General features: G+C 45.8%; 1 protein-coding gene across 1 annotated transcript in view; it reads right to left on the reverse strand.

The window, feature by feature from the left end:
* Positions 1-3,969: 3,969 nt before the first annotated feature.
* Positions 3,970-19,138, reverse strand: part of DGKH (diacylglycerol kinase eta) — a 78,952-nt gene continuing 63,783 nt past the window's right edge. The window contains exons 21-30 of the mRNA XM_056861732.1: positions 18,882-18,989; positions 17,657-17,770; positions 17,276-17,410; positions 14,965-15,131; positions 14,440-14,545; positions 13,153-13,245; positions 11,543-11,662; positions 11,276-11,381; positions 9,329-9,459; positions 3,970-4,112 (exon numbers count right to left, since the gene is read on the reverse strand). Coding sequence (XP_056717710.1) covers positions 4,023-4,112; positions 9,329-9,459; positions 11,276-11,381; positions 11,543-11,662; positions 13,153-13,245; positions 14,440-14,545; positions 14,965-15,131; positions 17,276-17,410; positions 17,657-17,770; positions 18,882-18,989 — 1,170 coding nt within the window. The 3' untranslated portion in view covers positions 3,970-4,022. The remainder of the gene's footprint in view (positions 4,113-9,328; positions 9,460-11,275; positions 11,382-11,542; positions 11,663-13,152; positions 13,246-14,439; positions 14,546-14,964; positions 15,132-17,275; positions 17,411-17,656; positions 17,771-18,881; positions 18,990-19,138) is intronic.

Raw genomic sequence — 19,138 nt, forward strand, 5'->3', positions numbered from 1 at the left:
TGTGCTCTAAATCTTTTGTCACATCCACTTTTTGGATGTGTTTTTGGCATTACACCTCCAGTACACAAGTACCTCTGTTTTCAGTAGTACAGTAGAAGACAGATCAACAAAGAAAACTACTTGGGGGGAGGATATGAGGAAGAAAAAAGCCTTTTTCCTTTGCTATGGTGAAGTCAAAAACTGCACACTAGACCACTCTGGCCCCATTAACTAAACAGCCACCTGGCGGGCCAAAGTAAAGGTGGCTGCCTATTTATCCTGGCACAGGATTTGCCTCTGGGCGGGAGGGCATCAGCAAAAAGCACTGCATGCTAAGCCACCTGTAGGCTGCTCCTTATAGCCATCCAGGACGGACCAGAGGAAAAAAGTCTTTCTTCCAGGACATGCTGGACGTCCCTGCATGCCCCCTGAGGTGGCCACTCAGCCATCCTTCAGCAGGTCAGCCTGAGGGGCACAACAGCGATGGACCTATGCTGTGGTGTTGTTCAACATGCCCTTTGCGGGGGGCCCGAGCTGGGCACAACTGGTGTGCCCCACTTATGGCAGGGAGCCGGAGGTTCCACGGGAAAACTACAATAATTAAAGGAGAAACCCATACAGGTTAGAATGGATAAAATTATAGCTTCCCTTTATGTGTAACACATCTTAACCCTTTGAGCAAAGCTTGGCTTACACAGGGTTGTTATCTGAGAAAGGAAACACATTCAAAAGCTTCAGTAGACAATGCTGCAAGAGACAAGTCCAAAGAACACCCACACACAGCGGAACAGGTAGTGTGCTTGCTGTCCGAAGCAATCCATGCAGATGTTCAGAAACACACGCCCACACAGGTCTTTTTGCTGCTTTATCGAAGTGGCGTTGTTAAATATACATCATCTCTCAGAGCCCTGTTTTACTTGCAAATTTACACTGGTCTGCAAATGAGCTGCCTGCCTTTACAAGCTACGTTCTTCTAAAGTGGAACACCGGCTGTATTTATCCTCTAGTTTAGAAGTACTGGGGTAGATCCAGCCATCCTCCAAGGAGACTTGCTTCAACTTAAGTGTCCAACGTAAGAGCCACTTGAGTAGGAGGAAGGCTCCTTAGGCTGGATGAAGGTTTCAAACTTTGCTCAGTCGAGTGGGTAGAGAGGGGCAGGAACTAACCCCTCTGTCTATATGAAGTAGCCAGCGATAGCATTATACAAAAGTTGTTCTACACCGCCCAGACTTCCTACACGTCCCAATGCTACTGCATTCACTTTGATGGCAGAGATAAGCAACTCTGTGTTTCCTCACACCGCACAACCCACAACTTCATGCAATGAATGAGGAAGGCATTTCATGTTGGTGGACTGTAGATGCACCAGAACTCCCGCAGACCTCTAGAGTGGACCCCCACAAAACGTCCAGGAATTTTTCTGCATAAGAAATTTACTGTTGCCATTATAATCTTCTTTTGAAAATGAATGCATTTTTGAAAGGATCTTGGGATGTTCATATAATCTTATCTATAAAGCTGAAAGGCTATCTCAGATCAAGCAGATCAGTCAGTGAACATATAAAAAACAAATAGCGATGAGCCCTCGTCAAAGATCTGGCACTACGTTCGACATCATTTAATCTCTACTTCCTTCTGAAGAAAGCTTTTTGAACAGATCAGATAAAGTTTTACAGAACTGGTTCTATCACTGGAAAAGAAAGGAAGTTCCTTTTCTTTAAGCTATTGAACTTAGAGTACATGCATTAAAACCAATCTTATTTGGATCACTATAAAACCAGAAGATTGTGTGTGTGTGCACAAATTATCAAAAATAATAAAGAAATAAGTTGCATGTGGAAATGAGGAGATCAATGTCAAGTACTTTAAGCATACATACAGAGTTAACAGAGAAGCTTCCGTCATTTTGTTCTCGTGTATCTAGAGCTGCCTGGTTGGGGGGGGGGGTCCTGCTGACTTCCGAGTGCTCAAACGTGGCCACAGTTCCCTACAGCAACAATTTGTCCCTCTTAATTATACTTCCAAATTTCCAGAAGATGTGGCAGCGTCCCTCAGAATGCCCCACTGCTTGCTGCCGCTTAAGCGGAAATGCAAAAGCAACGACGGGCATTGTGGTTTGTTCTTTTAAAAAATTATGGGTTGGATCCAAACTTGTACAAGGGAAAGAAGATCAGACAAGCAGATTTTCCCTCTCTTCCTCTAGTATCCTCTATGTGTGCCCTGTGACATCCTCTGCTGAGGGCCACAGACACCTGCAAACAAAAGAACCCTCGAGACTCAGCACCTCCTGGCTCTCGTACTAGTGAAGCCAGTCTCGGTGCTGAGTTTGTCCCCCCCGCATAGTCAAAATGAGGAGGGGCAGGGCAAGTTTGCCATTTTCCTCTCCTCGATGAAGTTCCATTTGGGTCCCTGTCCTCAGCAGAGCATTTGCGGGGCATGCAGGAGCTCTCAGGGATTGGGAAAGCCGCTTGCAGGAGCTCCATCTGCTGACGCCAATTTGGACCCAACCCGAAGGAACAGGCAAGGAGATGCTTTGGCGCCTCACAGATGCAGCCAGGTTGTTTCTTTGCACTGTGTGAAGTATTTTTTTTTCATTGCTGAAAAGCAATGACTGAGAACTTGACACTGCTCTTCTCTGACGTGAAAAGTTCTCCTCGAAAGACCTCTGCCTTAGTTGAGAAAGAAAAGCAAATACATTTTGTACTTTGTAAAGAAAGGGATTAGCGTTCATAAGAAAATCAGACAAACCAGTTAACTGGTTCATATTAATAACTGCACTGATTTAAAAACAAAACAAAAAACAAGCTTCACACATAGCCTGCATTAAATATTTCTGAATAGGAACAGATAATTCCTACACTGAAAGACATTTTCAGTTTAGGTGTATAGCAAAGATACCCAACGGCAAGACAAATACTTCATCTGACCTGTAATTTTTACCGCCGGAACATTTCAACATTTGATTTCATAAAAAATGCATAATCAAGCCCTGATATTCACAAAGTTGGTCCAAGTGATGCCTTCAATGTGAAGCAGTTTTAAGTTACGGCTCATAACTGGGCTGTCATCTCTGAATTCAAAAGCAGCCCGTTCACTATCTGCCGCGATGTTCTCTTTCAAAGTAAACCAGCATTTGCCTTAGAAGTGGCTGTAAGAGAGACAGACGGCGTCTTTAGAGCCTAGACTTTTTCTTCCCTTGGAAGTCCGCTCATAACTTCATGAGGAAGCGGGCTTTGAAAGTACTTGTCATCAAGAGTATAGGAACTTTCTGTTGTATTTAGCACACTTTTCTTCCTGGGTATGCCAGAGATGTTTACAGCCCAAATTCTTTGCCAAATGGAACGTTTAGGTAACATACAACACAAAGCAACAAGAAAAGTCTCTAACAGCAAGAAAGACCAGAGCTGTAATAAATTAAATCTTCTTGGAAAAGATACAAAAGTTGTTCAGTTGCTTAAGTTGTGTCATGCGCAAAAAAAAAAAAAGAGGCAGTCACAGTTCTGGCAGACAAACCATGCATTGTTGTTTGCATTCCTGGGGTATGTCTAACTCCAGCTTTATTTCTTGGCTAGTGAATAAGTGGGGGAGGGAGAGAGAGAGAGACAGAGAGAAAAAAGGGATTGCTGAGGTATCAGTGTCACCTAAAAACTCACACGTGTGAGTCTCTGTCAGAAAATTGTGCAAGAGATTCTGGGAAGTTCTCACATTCAGCAATATCATTTCATAAAATCAATTGCTGCTGCACTGATAGAGACCCAGATATGTAACTACACTTGGATTACCCTTGACAGATAAAGCATAAAACCACACAGCCCACGTTTTACGCAACAGCTCTTCACAATATATATATTTCATAGCGTTTTTTAGAAACGCAAAAACCTTGCAGCCTCTCCACATCCAGCTCTTCTGTCAAACACTGCAGATACAGCAACATGCGTGTCACATACTGATGCCCACTCGACCACGGACTGACGTGCGCACAGGGTCACGTGCTTCCCCAGCTCTGCAGAAGCGGCATTTCTCCTTCCAAGGTAGCAGCACCACTACACTTCTGGCAAAGGGGTGTTCCTGCCCAGTTCTTTAATTCCCTGCAGAATTCGCTTCATATGGCCCACCTTCGTTATCCCCAGGTCCTACAAGACAAGGAGGATGCAAAATTCATTCACAGGAAGCAAAAAGTGTCCGGTGATCAGTTTCATCTTTACTCATAAGGATCAAGGCAGATGGCCCCATTTCTACTGAAGGGCAACATGACCACAGTGACATACCCCCAATCTATTTTTCCCTCAGCCAGTGTGTGTGTGACAGTTACATGGTAAATACTACAGTGAGTCATATAACAACCCTACAGGGTTGGTGTACGTATGAGGGAGACACTGTTGACTGTTATTATTAGGATCTGGTTATTTTCCACTGCAAATGCATTTCCTGACTTGAAGACAGAATACTATTTCTTTCTTTTAATGCAGAAAAAGGAGGAATGAAATAACCGCACCAATGGTGCAAAATAGGTAAAAATATCTTTCATTACTCAAATAAAATTCCCTACTCATTTGCTTCTTGGGCGAAACGCGCTGGGAATTTTATCTGAGTAATAAGATATATTTTGCACCATCGGCCTTGGCTTATTTTTTATCTCCTGATGCAGAAAAAGGCATTGAAACCTGTTGAGGTTTTGCGAAAAATTACTTACCTTACTATGTATTCAAAAACGCACAATCCTAAGAACCTTCTCCTGGGAGTTAGCCCCAGTTAATAGTCCTGAGTAGGTTTCTCAGTAGGCCCACTTTGGATTGCTCTCCCAGTGTTTGTGTTTGCCAATCAGAAGCCCTGCTAGGCAAAAGCCCCCCCTGCCCCCACCCACTTTCTAAAAACACTTAGGGGTGCCAGGAAAGGTGTTGGTGGTCACCATGTCACCCACAAGCACCACCAACTCTTCTTCCATTTTTAAAACACCTAATACTATTTTTAACATTTCTTTGCTTGCTCTCTGAAAAACTAATAGCTGAAAGTGGTTTGCAGCAAAGACAATACAACAATAACATCACAACATCAATAGAAATCTAAAGTCATAATGATAACAGCAATTATCCTAAAACAAATGAAAAGCAAGAGCTGAAAAGAACAGTTCAGCCACAGAACCAGCATAACACCAGAGAAATTAAAATGACAAGTCTGGGAATCAGTGGCAAAGGTGAACGCTGGCATGCATCAAAGCCAACCGTGCTGTCCCAATGACTTAAAGGCACTGAAGTCTTCAGAAGAGTGGCCAGTGATACCCACTGATTCACCCCTCCCCCTGCAGGCCCCCCCATCCCACTCAGCCCCTCATGCTGATCCCAAGGGTCTGCTGATTCCCAGCAGCAAGATCTCAAAAGGTGCAGTGGGATGCAGCAAGAGAAGGAAACAGGAAATCCCTGCTTTTCAAAGTCCATGGTAGACTCGATATACTCACCACTACAAGTTACGAGAACAAACCTATAAAATCAAGCGAAAAACCCATAAGGTAAAACTGCCTGCTTAAATGAAGTCTAGACCTGGCAGCAGAGCACGGGCAAGCTGCACACCTGGCAAAGAGGCAGCAGAAGAGAACACGAACGCATACTAAATCAGACCCTCGGGTCATCACAATTGTCTACTCGGACTGGCAGCAGCTCTCCACGGTCTCAGGCAGAGGTCTTCCACGTCACCTACTGCCTGGTCCTTTTTACTGGAGATGCTGGGGATTGAACCCAGGTCCTTCTGCATGCAAAGCAGAGGCTCTTCCAATGAGCCATGGCCCCCTCTATCTACAACATGCCACCACAAGATGCCTGGTCTCTAATTTGCTCTTTCTGGGCAAGGTGATTGAGCGAGGAGTGGCAGAACAGCTCCAGGTCTTCCTGGATCATTCATCTGTTCTAGATGTCTTTCAGTCTAGCTTTACGCTGGACTAGAGGACAGAGATTATTTATTTATTTATTATTAGATTTATAACCCACTCTCCTCCCAGCTAAGACCAGGCTCAGAGCAGCTAACAGCAGTGTGCCTTACATTTGATACCCCTGATCTATAAAGCCCTTAGGGCCTAGGACTCACATACCTGCATATCTGAGAAAAGCCTTCTGAAGGTGCCACCCTCAAATGGGTAAAATTGGCAGCTGCCTCTTCACATGCCTTAGAATCATAGAGTTGGAAGGGACCACTAGGGTCATCTAGTCCAACCCCCTGCACAATGCAGGAAATTTACAACTACCTCCCACATACACACCTGGTGACCCCTACTCCATGCCCAGAAGATGGCCAAGATGCCCTCCCTCTCATCCTCTGCTTAAGGTCATAGAATCAGCATTGCTGACAGATGGCCATCTAACCTCTTCTTAAAAACCTCCAGGGAAGGAGAGCTCACCACCTCCCGAGGAAGCCTGTTCCACTGAGGAACTGCTCTGTTAGAAAATTCTTCCTAATGTCTAGACAGAAACTCTTTTGATTTAATTTCAACTCGTTGGTTCTGGTCCGACCCTCTGGGGCAACAGAAAACAACTTGGCACCATCCTCTATATGACAGCCCTTCTCAGTGGTGGCTCCCACTTTGTGGAACTCCCTGCCTGAGGAGTTCCAGGAAGGCTCCTATACTTCTGTTATTCAGCAGAATGTGCAAATCAGAAATGACTAGGAGGGTGTTTTAAAAAGATTAGAACGGTAGCAGAATGCAACAGTCCAGGAGAGCCCCTTTCATAATGGAATAGGACTGTAGTCCACGCCACCGATTATTCTAGGTGTCGCCTGCTTTTACTGCACCGTCCCGCAACACTTTCCATATTGTTTATATCATGGCTGGCCTCTGTTTGTTGTTTATGTTGTTCCCCATTTCTGTACCCCAGTCCAACTGCATTGTTCACTGGTTGTCATATGCTGACTGCAGAGTTTTAAATCCTGTAATCCACAAACTATAAATAAAACCAGCTGAAAAGGCCCCATCATCGCATGTGGCCGCCTGCCTCTCCTCTGAAGGCAGGGCGTGTGAAGCAGAGCCAGGAATGTGAAAGCATGGCTACTGCAGGCTCAGACAGAAAGATGCCGTCCTCCAGGTACCATCTGGAGCTTTTTGCTGAAAACGGGCATGTTTCATTGAGCCAGGAAATGGCAACCAGAGAAGCTCTTTAAACACTGGGGTAATATGTAGCCTGTACCCCGATCTCACCAGCTATGCAGGGTTGGCTCTGGTTAGTATTTGGATGGGAGACCACCCATAATCCACCTCCCCCCATAATCTACCACCACCCAGCAGGAGCAGCGGAGGCAGCAGGTTCGTGCCAAGATAGTCCAGCGAAGATGCAGTGCCAGGCCGGCAGCCCCTGCTCCACCTCCTAAGCCAGGGGTCTGCAAACTGCAGCTCCCGAGCCGCATGTGGCTCTTTGGCCCGTTGAGTGCGCTCTCCGAACTTGGTTCGGAGGCCCTGCTCTCGCGCCCGCTCGCGCCGGCAGCCGGGCTGCGGAGCCAGCGCACCTGAGAGCGAGAGCGAGCGAGCTCTCTCTCTCCCCCCCTCCCTGCCATGGAGAATGGCCAGGTCCCCCTTTCCCTTGCCCTCAATGGTTGGGAGGCTAAAGCCTCCCCTCCCGTCTAGCCGTGCGATTGCTGGGCGGGTGGCTCAGCGGTTCCTGCCCCCCCCGCCCGCCTATCAGCTGTTGGGCGGGGCGGGCTTCCTTTGGTAGACCTGGCCTCCGGCTGAGTCCCATTGGGAGGCCATGTCTACCCACTGGCTTTCTTGGCGGTAGACCTGGACTCCGAGGAGGGGAAAAAGTCCCCCTTCAGAGGCCAAGTCTAGCAATTGGCTTCTATGGGCCTCCAGAGGCCAGGTCTACTGCCAAGAAAGCCAATGGGTAGACCTGGCTTCCCAATGGGACTCAGCCAGAGGCCAGGTCTACCAATAGGCTTTTATGGCGGTATACCAGGCCTCCAGACGAGGACTCCAGACAGGGAGGGGGAAATGGAAGGGACTTACAATTTAATTTTTATCAATAAATAAGATCACTATTAAGTATGATATCAAGTTTTTTTCAGCGAACCTATAGTTAAATTAAGACTTAAAACTTTAATTAAAGTTTATTAAGTTAATAAACAGTGTACCTACCTATATAGTTTTAAGTTTAAGAAATTTGGCTCTCAAAAGAAATCTCAATCGTTGTACTGTTGATACTTGGCTCTTTTGACTAATGAGTTTGCCAACCCCTGTCCTAAGCCAAATCATGGTGAGGGTAAACATAAGAAAAGCCCTGCTAGATCAGACCCAGGCCCATCAAGTCCAGCAGTCTGTTCACATGGTGGCCAACCAGGTACCTCTAGGAAGCTCATCAGTCGTAAGAACATAAGGAAAGCCCTGCTGGATTAGACCAAGGCCCATCAAGTCCAGCAGTCTGTTCACACAGTGGCCAACCAGGGGCCTCTAGGAAGCCCACAAACAAGACGACTGCAGCAGTATTGTCCTGCCTGTGTTCCACAGCACCTAATATAATAGGCATGCTCCTCTGATCCTGAGAGAATAGGTATGCATCATGACTAGTAACCATTTTGACTAGTAGCCATCACCACATCCTGGGGCAGGGAGTTCCAGCATTTAACTATGCGTTGTGTGAAGAAATACTTCTTTCATCTGTTCTGAATCCTTTGCAGGATTCTGGCCCCATCTAAGCTTGGACAAGAGGAATCCCAGCAGGGGCTGCTTCCACAGCAGGTGAAGCTGCTTCCCTCAGCCTGGTCAAGCCTTGGGCGGGGAGAGGAAGCTTGCTGGATCAACGGGTTCACCAGGTGTAAGCCTAGTGCTTCCAGCTCCCCAGGCATGGCCAGCCCTAGGGCTAAGGGTCCAGCACCACTCGAGGAGACCTGCCTGGCCCTGCCTGCAGAACACGGCTAAAGGGGGAGAGAGCTGAGGAAGCCATGATTCAGATGAATTTTAAAAACCTTGAATCTTGATCAATCATCATGCTGGTTAATAGATTACAAATTACCTCTATGCAGATCCTGAAAAAAAATCCTTATTGCAATTTAATGTAATAATTCTGACACAAGTGAGGTTATCTTAAAAAAAACACCAGCATGTTCTGCTCAACTACTATTATAATAACTCTACAAGACAGAAGGAAATCTTAAATATTCTTGGTATTACTGGATGAAAGCATAGCTCAACAGCATTGTGTATTAGTTTTTGGGTATGTGGGCTTGCTTTTTGTCCCTTTTTTTTTTTTTTGTATAGTTGCACATTAAAAGCCAAGCTACAAGCATATAACCAGAGTGGGAATAGGAGGAAAGTTTTAACGAATCTCTATCAAAGGAAAATTCCCAAGGATGTAAAAGTAGCACAAAGAAATACCTTAAGATCTCTCCTTTCCAGATGCAAAAGCTCAGAGCCCCGGACGTCGTGGCTGATGAAGGTTTCTTTGTACTCTCCCAAACTGAGCAGATCCAGCCAAGCAGCAACTTCATCTGTGCCCCATTTTTGAACTACCAAAGTTAAGAGCAAAACCCCCTTAATCTCTATGTGCTCAACTGCATTACAAGCAAAGGTTAGGCCACAGAAAGTGGAAAACAGAGTAGAACACAGAAAGCATCAGCAAAAAAGTCAGGTGTACTTTCACAAAAAGAGGTAGTTTCTTTTTTCATGCAGGTTACAGGTTAACCAAACCTGAGAAGGTGTGTAAGGGGGGGGAGGAAAAGATGGGGGCAAGACACATGGCAGGCCATGCTTCCAGCGGCAGCATCAATGCTATCTAACCTCGGAACATCCACTAATCCACCAGGCCCAATAGTCGGAACTCTGAGGGCTGCATGTGTTCATCTATATATGAGGGATGACTTATTGGATAAGCGGGGGGAGAGACTTAGCACTCATTAAAACATAATAATTGTGGTTATTAATTAGTTCAGCAAACATGTCATTAATTGTAGGTGAGGACCAGCACATCTCAAAGGTCTGTCAATATCATTCTCTAAGGTTAGTTGGCCCACACTAGACTGAGAAAGCCAAGTATAATAAGGAAGTAAACAACTCTTTCACCACATGGGTCTTTTGTTCAGTGCTATTTTAAGTCAAAACATGGCACACAATGATTTTAAACGGGTCAATAATTTCAATTAAGCCTCTTTGGTTTATGAATAACGCTTGTGTTCATGTTCCCCTCCCCAACATTTAAAACCATGTGGCTTATTAAAATACCCTGATGTAAAATTGCCTTTAACAAATTGCATTAATTTTTGAGAGGATGGTGAAGTCTACTCAGCTTCTATTTCCTAACAAACTTTTCTAGATAGCAATTATCTAAAACGTCCTTCCCCGCCAGCAAATACGATTAGCATGATTGTGGAAGACAGTGGCTTGCTGTCCCTCTACCTTAAGACAGCCCTTTTCATGTTGCTCTTTCTACTGTCACAGCCTTGACCAGAGCAGAGAATTCAGAGACATAAGCGGTCAGCAGACACTAAGCTCTGGCCAAGCTTATTGGGCCTCATAACTCTCCTGCAAGAATTGAGAACAAACCCTAGGAAACATCCAATATTTCTTTCAGCTTACACAGGGAGACCAGTAAAGGAAAGCAAACTGTTTTTCACTAAGATTCTCCACCATCACTGATCTTGTAAGAACGTAAGAAAGGCCATGCTGGATCAGACCAAGGCCCATCACATCCAGCAGTCTGTTCATACAGTGGCCAACCAGGTTCCTCTAGGAAGCCCACAAACAAGATGACTGCAGCAGCAGCATCCTGCCTGTGTTCCACAGCACCACATATAATAGGCATGCTCCTATTATGCTCCAGTATCTCCTCTGATCCTGGAGAGAACAGGTATGCATCATGACTAGTATCTACTTTGACTAGTAGCCATGGATACCCCTCTCTTCCATGAACATGTCCACTCCCCTCTTAAAGCCTTCCAAGTTGGCAGCCATCACCACATCCTGGGGCAGGGAGTTCCACAACTGCACTATGCGTTGTGTGAAAAAATACTTCCGTTTATCTGTTTTGTCGATGACAAAGAAGCAATAAGCTTCCAAGGAATCCCAGGATCTAAGATTAGATTTGAAGGGATGACTGGTCCAATTGCAGATGAATCAGTGAAAGGTATTACACATAATCTTAAAGTGAAGCAATGACAAATACAACACAGAAGCCCTTAAATCACTTACTCAGGATCAACATATGAGAACTCTTGGTGAATTAAATATTGATCGAATATATGGAAAGTACCACACATTATCTGACCATGTAATGGCAGATTTCCCCCAAAGCCATTCTAATTTTCTTTGCAGTATCAAAAAGCATACCAGGTTGGGGCTTGGTCTTCTGTGTTCTGGCCTTTTCCTTTTTGAACTTTGGCACTATACGAAATACTGTGCTTCTGTTTCTTTTAACATATTCCAACGGAGGATCCTAAACAGAAAAGGGAAAATTAAATTAAGGGGGGGGGAATCTATTACATTTTCAGAAAACGGAATGAATTAAAGAACACAAAGATACCCAAAGGTGCGCCCCATCAAATTGCTATGAACTAATAAAATGAAAGCAGGCAGGCGAGGGTGACTCTTACCCACCTCATCATCATTCAGTTGGAGAACATAATACAGCCAAGGGATTTCCGCCAGCTTCCTCAATTCCACCTCCAAGCTTTGCACAGCCATGGAGAGCAGCTCTTCGTGAGGCGATTCCAACTGCTATGAAAACAAACCCAAACGACATCTTCAGCCGCTCACGCCCTTTAAAAACAACACGTCTAATTGCCCTCTTATGCAACGAAATGCAGATGTATTAAATCTGTCCTTTCTCCAAAGAGCTCAGGGTAGAGGGTGAGGCTGACAGCGACTTGCCCAAGGTCTCCCAGTGAACCTCATGGAATCATAGAATAGAATCACAGAATCATAGTCGGAAGGAACCACCAGGGTCATCTAGTCCAACCCCCTGCACAATGCAGGAAATTCACAACTACCTCCCCCTCCCACACCCCAATGACCCATATTCCATGCCCAGACGATGGCAAAGGTGCCCTCCCTCTCAACATCTGCCTAAAGTCATAGAATCAGCATTGCTGACAGTGGCCATCTAGCTTCTGCTTAAAAGCCTCCAGGGAAGGAGCACTTACCACCAGATGACTCTGGTGGTCCCTTCCAAATCTGATTCTATGACCTCCCGAGGGTCTCCACAACCCTCGCCTAACACTCAGTAGCCACAAAATTCAAAGAAGTGTTTGCCCACTTATACATTTGCCTTTTCCTGCCCAATGTACTAGCTTTCCACGCAGGAGGAGAGCTGTGCACTGAAAACCTGTGGTCCAATTTGGATTCAGGTTGGCTTCAGCCAGCTTCTTCACTCAATTTCCCTCCTGACTCTAGCCCATCATACATGCCTTTCATCCATGCAGGTCCCACGGCTACCTGCACAGTGTTTTGGATGGTCAGAGGGGACTCTCTCCTCTCTTTTTGCCCAGTGGGAAAGCTGGATAGATCCAACCCAGGGTCAATTTTTTTGCACACCTGAATTGGCTTTGGTGTAACAACAGTCCCGCAAACCCCAGTTCATGAAGGTGAAGAAGAAAAGTTGGTTTACAATCACCTTCCCTTCCTCTCCCCACAACAGACACTTTGTGAAGTAGGTGGGACTGAGAGAGTTTGGAGAGAACTGTGACTGGCCCAAGGTCACCTAGCAGGCTTTGTGTGGAGGAGTGGGGAATCGAACCCGGTTCTCCAGATTAGAGTTCGCAGCTCCTAACCACACCACGCTGGCCCCACCAAGTTCAGCAAGAGCTGTGGCTAAAATGCCATCAGGTCCTGCATTAAGAGCGGCTGTTGTGATCACGGCAAGGAATCAACAAACTGGCCAACAGCTATGAAGAACTTACTTGGGCTATGCTTCAACGCCCCCCACCTCTATCTTCTCAACATCAATTCTTCTCCTTGAACAAAGGCATCTTCTACATACGAGCCTCCCCCTCCATCTCTTCAGCTGGCCACTGCCCACCCCATCTCCACGCCACTCGACCCCGACCCCCAAATGCAGAAAAGTGACTGCATCTTCAGCAGCAAGAGCAGCATCAGCTACTTCATGACAAGAGCAAGTTTTGGATCCCCTCCTGCCCGAAGAAGGGCAGAAACGGAGATGTTGTGCTCTGAGTAAGCGAACACAAGACTCAGCTCCATTGCCACCTTACCAAAGGAACCCTTCCTACTAGCAAGGATTCGGTTTCATCGTGAAGCGCCTTCACACTGACGGCTATTTCAAGGGCAATGTTTCGGGTAAGGCTCTAGGAAAAGAAAGACAAGGGCATTACATTGAATCGTGAACACTTTGAAAATGTGAGAAAACAAAACATCAACAACAAACGTGACTGGATTTCTTCTGCTGGAATCTAAATAGGGTGTTCAACCCTGATTTCAATGGTTAATAAAAGGCTCTGATGCAGGGGCTGGGGTCAGAAAAGGATTTTGTTCAGGTCAGATGTGCTCATAGTCAGGGTGCAGTTATATCTTAGGTTGCCTCCTTGACTTGCTCTCCAGTTACATAACATAAGGACATAAGAAAAGCCCTGCTGGATCAGACCAAGTTCCATCAAGTCCAGCAGTCTGTTCACACAGTGGCCAACCAGGGGCCTCTAGGAAGCCCACAAACAAGACGACTGCAGCAGCATCCTGCCTGCGTTCTACAGCACCTAATATATTCGGAATGCTCCTCTGATCCTGGAAAGAATAGGTATGCATCATGACTACAATTCATTTTGCCTGGTAGCCATGAATAGCCCTCTCCTCCATGAACATGTCCACTCCCCTCTTAAAAGCCTTCCAAGTTGGCAGCCATCGCCACATCCTGGGGCAGGGAGTTCCACAATTTAACTATGAGTCTTATGTTCACTTACTCAGAGCACAACTCAGAATTAAAGTTAGCTTGGAGGGCTTTAAGAGGGGAGTGGACATATTCATGGAGGAAAGGGGTATTCATGTATATTATTTAGAATGGATACTAGTCATGTTTTGAATCTCTCACCCTCCAGCTTCTGAAGGTATCTTCTAGAATGTATCGGCTCTTCAGCTGTGACGTAAGGTCATCTGGACCATATACACTCATCACAGGGAAGAGGGCTGGAGAAAAACTGTCTCGCTCCTTTCCAGGTTGCATGATGCGGCCTAAGAGCTCAGAAGCTTAACAGCCTCAGGTATTAATTGGCAGGATATGCTGAAGAGCAGAAAGGTTTCATCACAGTCTGAGTCAGATTAAGTTTGGGACAAGAATTGCAGCTACAGCTCATTTTCCACTGCCCAGCAATTATAAAGATCACACAACCACCATGCCTTTATTTGCAATGTCCCCTTTTGTGGGTGTTCACTGCTGCTCTTTTATTTATTTATTCTTTTTCATAAAATCATAGAGTTGGAAGGGACCTCCAGAGTAATCAAGCCCAACCCCAAATTTATTATTGATAAAGCACCTAAAATTCCTTTACCTCAGGATATCTCAGACTGGCTTCATTTAAGGCATGAGAACATGCATTCACTGCGTGAGCCAGCTCTTGTTCCAACAAGGTGTGTATTTTTGCAGCTTCACAGATTCTGGAAGAAGAGTTGGAGAGAACAAAGAAAGGAATAGGAAATGCATCACCAGCTGGTTAACAAACAGCTTCTTGAACACATTGACAAAAGGCACGGAATCCTGGGCTATCGCATTCATTTTGTAAGCGTGCTACGTCCAGATTGATTGCTGAGTTAGCACCATTCGCTGTAGAAATCATGCGCACGGGAGTCACCACACATGCCGTATCCTCAGACACCGTCCCAACGCAGTTCCGATGAGCATGATCAGGATCTCCCAAATTTGATCATGATTTCCACAGCTTCCCCTTCCCTCTGCCCATAGGGTTGCATACAAATTATTAAAACAGATTTTTTAAAAAGGCCTAAGCTTTATGTATGTGTATTGGAAATGCATCAAGATGTATACCAGGAAAGCAAGGACAAAACTTTCTCCATACCTGGTGATCAGTTCTTCCGCAGCCCGAGAGCAGAACTTGATCTGGGAAGCCTCTTCTTCTGTGGCCAGCTCCACCGCCTGCTGAGGGTATAAAGGAGATCGCAGGACCGGTTTGCAGGGATCACACTTCTGTTTGTCTTCCCAAGACTTCAGGGTACTTTCAAAGGCCTGCCCAGGAGCGAATAAGATACTCAACATTATTCCAATGTTTTGTACATTTAAGAGCATTATGTACCCATTCGTTCCACACACATGCATAGCTGTAAAAAAGGTTTCGCATTTGAGAAATTCATTCTGATTGTTATCACAGCTGTTAAGATTCCTAACCATGTTCAGTTTTCATTTCCATTGGTTCCAACAGGAAAACCCAACTGGGATGAAGCACTCTGGCATTTTAGCCCTCACCAAAGAGATCCCTCCTCCGTGCTGAATTTCAGGCCAAAAGGAGAAAGGGTCTCTTTTGTATACGCAAGGGAAAGTCACTTTGCATGGCAGGGTGACAATATTTATCTGTATTTATTCAGTGAATGTTTAATGCTACTTTTCTGTTCAAAACGAACATCCAAGGTGGCTCCTGGAATAAAACATTCGATTTATTTATTTTTTGCCCTCAAGTCACATCTGACTTATGGAGATCCTGGAGGGTTTTCAAGAGAAGAGACGAACAGAAGTGGATTGCTACTGCTTGCCTCTGCGCAGTGACCCTGGTATGCCTTGGTAGTCTTCCATCAAAATACTAACCCAGGCCGACCCTTTTCAGGGCTGGATGTTGCCACATGGCCAGGCAGGATCTCTGCAAACTGCTTCCACTATGGCCAGAAATCCTGTCCAAAGTCACCGCTGCTTATTCACTGACAGAATCAAGGAAGCGCTCCAGGCTTTGGTTGCGAGAAGACAGAAATGCTTGTTGAGGTGATCCCTCCTTCAAGCTCCTGACTTTTTCTTGCAGGGAAGATGCTCCCAACCCTTCTACAAATATCGGTTGCCCTATAACCTCACCTTTTCCAGCTCGATTACATTATTTTTTAAGGTGGGGTGAACAGAGCTGTACATACCACACTACAGATTTATATAAAGGCATTATGACAGGGTGTCTTATTTTCAACCCCTTTCCTAATGTAATCATAAGAACATAAAAGGGACCTGCTGGATCAGACCAGTGAGGGTCCATCCAGTCCAGCGTCGGGTCTCACACAGTGGCCAACCAGTTCCTCTGGAGAGCCAACAACAGGGCAGAGAGGCCGAGGCCTTCATAAGAACATCAGAAGAGCCCTGCTGGATCACACCAGTGGTCCCTCTAGTCCAGCATCCCATTTCACAGTGTCCAACCTATTCCTCTGCAGGCCCAACAATAGGGCATAGAGGCTGAGGACTTCATTAGAACATCAGACGAGCTCTGCTGGATTAGACCTGTGGTCCATCTAGTCCAGCATCCTGTCTCACACAGTGGCCAAGCAGTTCCTCTGGAGGGTCACCACAGAGGCCAAGGCCTTTCCTGGTGTTGCCTCTGGGTACTGATATTCAGAGGTTAACAGCCTCTGAAATGTGGAGGTCCCCTTTAGTCACCATGGCTAGTAGCCACTGATAGCACATCTCCTCCCTGAAACTGTCCTAATCCCCTTTTAAAGCTATCGGTGCCTGTGGCCATCACTACATCCTCTGGCAGCGAATTCTACATTTTAATCACTCGCTGTGTACAGAAGTATTTCCTTTTGTTCGTCCTGAATCTACTGCCCATCAACAAATCCATGCTACACTTTTAAGCAATTATTATAATTTATTCAGTTATTTGTTACAGCTACTGCCAACAGAAATTTTTAACAGTAAGAATCCTGCTTTTCTGTGCAGTGCCTATTGCATGTGAAAGCCCACTGCCCTCAAGAACCTGATCGCTCTGAGAAAACCTCAGCTTCCAATGAGTACAGATCTGGAAAGGCCTTGGAAACATCAGGAAAGGCCTTGGCCACTGTGTTGAACCTCCAGAGGAGGGGCCGTTGCTTAGTGATAAGAACCTCTGCTTGGCATGCAGAAGGTCCCAGGATCAATCCCAGGCATCTGCAGTTAGAGGGACAAGGCAAGTAGGTGATGTGAAAGACCCCTGCCTGAGACCCTGGAGAGCTGCTGCCAGTCAGAGCAGACAATACGACCTTGACGGACCGAGGGTCTGACTTGGCGTAATGCAACTTCATGTGTTCATGTGAGTTTATAAACATGCCTTGATGTATCCTATTGTGTTATTTCCTTAATGCAGGTGAATCAAGTTCTTCACAAATACATTAAATAACAGACATAAAATCCTCACAGTAACCTACTCTGTCACGGGTCAGCATCTGTGCTCTGTTTTTATGCACAATTTTAATAATCCCTGGGGGCTGGATCCATGCCTCTCCGTCTACTTGTACCGGGACTCCTTCCTCTCCAAGTATGGTGATTTTTACTGATCGGCACTGAAAGACAAATAAGCATTTTGGACTAATGCGTACAGGAAAACTGACAACTCCCATGAAGAAGTGTGGTTATTAGTGGCTGTGACTTCCTCTGGGTAGGTCTCCACAAAGCATTCCAAAATCTACTGCACTTTGCCTCGTCTGACACTTTATCACACAAACAAAAGTCAACACTTGACATGCCCTTTAGCCTCCCCAGGGACTGCCGTACCAGCTCATTTTAAAAATTCCTCACAATACACAAACCTGCGCAATCCTGTGATGCTGTAGCTTGAAAACACGGGAAACAGCCATCTGCATGCTGCCGAATACCGCAACCACCTCCAAGATCTTATCGTCAAATGATGGCGCCCCAAATATCTGAGAGGGGAAAAGGAAACATCAGGGGTGGCTGGATGGTGCTGAGTTGTTTTCTGTTGCCCCAGAAGGTTGGATCAGAACCAATGGATTGAAATTAAATCAAAAGAGTTTCCGTCTAGACATTAGGAAGAATTTTCTAACAGTTAGAGCGGTTCCTCAGTGGAACAGGCTTCCTCAGGAGGTGGTGAGCTCTCCTTCCCTGGAGGTTTGTAAGAAGAGGCTAGATGGCCATCAGTCAGCAATGCTGATTCTATGATCTTAAGCAGATGATGAGAGGGAGGGCATTTTGGCCATAGGCAGTTCATGAGAGGGATGGCAGGAAGGGTTATGTCAGTGTTTGGCTTTCATGGCCCTTTCTTACATGCCCAGGGTAATGGCGATCAATCATCACTTTGGGGTCAGGAAGCAATTTTCCTCCAAGCCAGATTGGCCAGGGATCCTGGAGGGTTTTTTTTGGCCATCTTCTGGGCATGGAGCAGGGGTCACTGGGGTGTGTGAAGAGGAGGTAGTTGTGAATTTCCTGCATTGTGCAGGGGGTTGGACTAGATGACCCTGGTGGTCCCTTACAACTCTATGATTCTATGACCCCTCTGAGCAGCTGTGGCTTGGAACATGACAACATTCCCCCCCATGCTTTTCTCCAGGCATCCTCTGTCGCTGTCCCTTCCGCATGCACAAGATCAATGCTTTTCTAGAAGCTCTTCTTCTCCTGGAGCTCTGAGCAGTGAGCACCCCGTGACAGTGAAAACCTTCCACAATGGCCAGAGAGAAAGCGGGAAGGCAACAATGTTGTAGCAACCAAGCGTCTGTCTGTTGTGGTCTCTAATTCATCAAGGAACCCTCAAGACCTCAACACCAATATTTGTGGGATTTATTTATACTCCAGCATCTTTTAAACAGAACTGGGAAATATGAAGGCTTTGTCACATAGTGCAGGACTGCCATCTCAAACACAACTGCAGGCACACCTCACCGTAATTACACACCAGAAGTACAGAACCCGACTACTGCTTTGTGTATGCACACCAGAACATTTTGGCTATTCAAACTGCCTATGAAAAAGAAGGAAAAGACTCAGAGCTAAGAACTGCTTTAAGAAAATGCTACTTACGTCATCCTCCTTCGTTCCACCCCAGAAATTAATCCCACCAGCGTAGCTGGGAATGTTCAAAACAGCGATGCCCTGAAGACTCGGAAGGGGTATGTACTGCCCATCACACTGCAATCCACAAAAAGAGACCACATAGCAAAATTTGTGCATAAATAAGGGCTGCTGCCCTAGTTTAGCCTGAACAAGCACAGGCCATTGCCCGTCTTCCCACGGCTGCTTTTATGAAAAATTTAAGACACGGAGAGCTCAGGTGCAGG

Source organism: Euleptes europaea, chromosome 16 (genome assembly GCF_029931775.1).
Source record: "Euleptes europaea isolate rEulEur1 chromosome 16, rEulEur1.hap1, whole genome shotgun sequence".
Classification (NCBI taxonomy): domain Eukaryota; kingdom Metazoa; phylum Chordata; class Lepidosauria; order Squamata; family Sphaerodactylidae; genus Euleptes; species Euleptes europaea.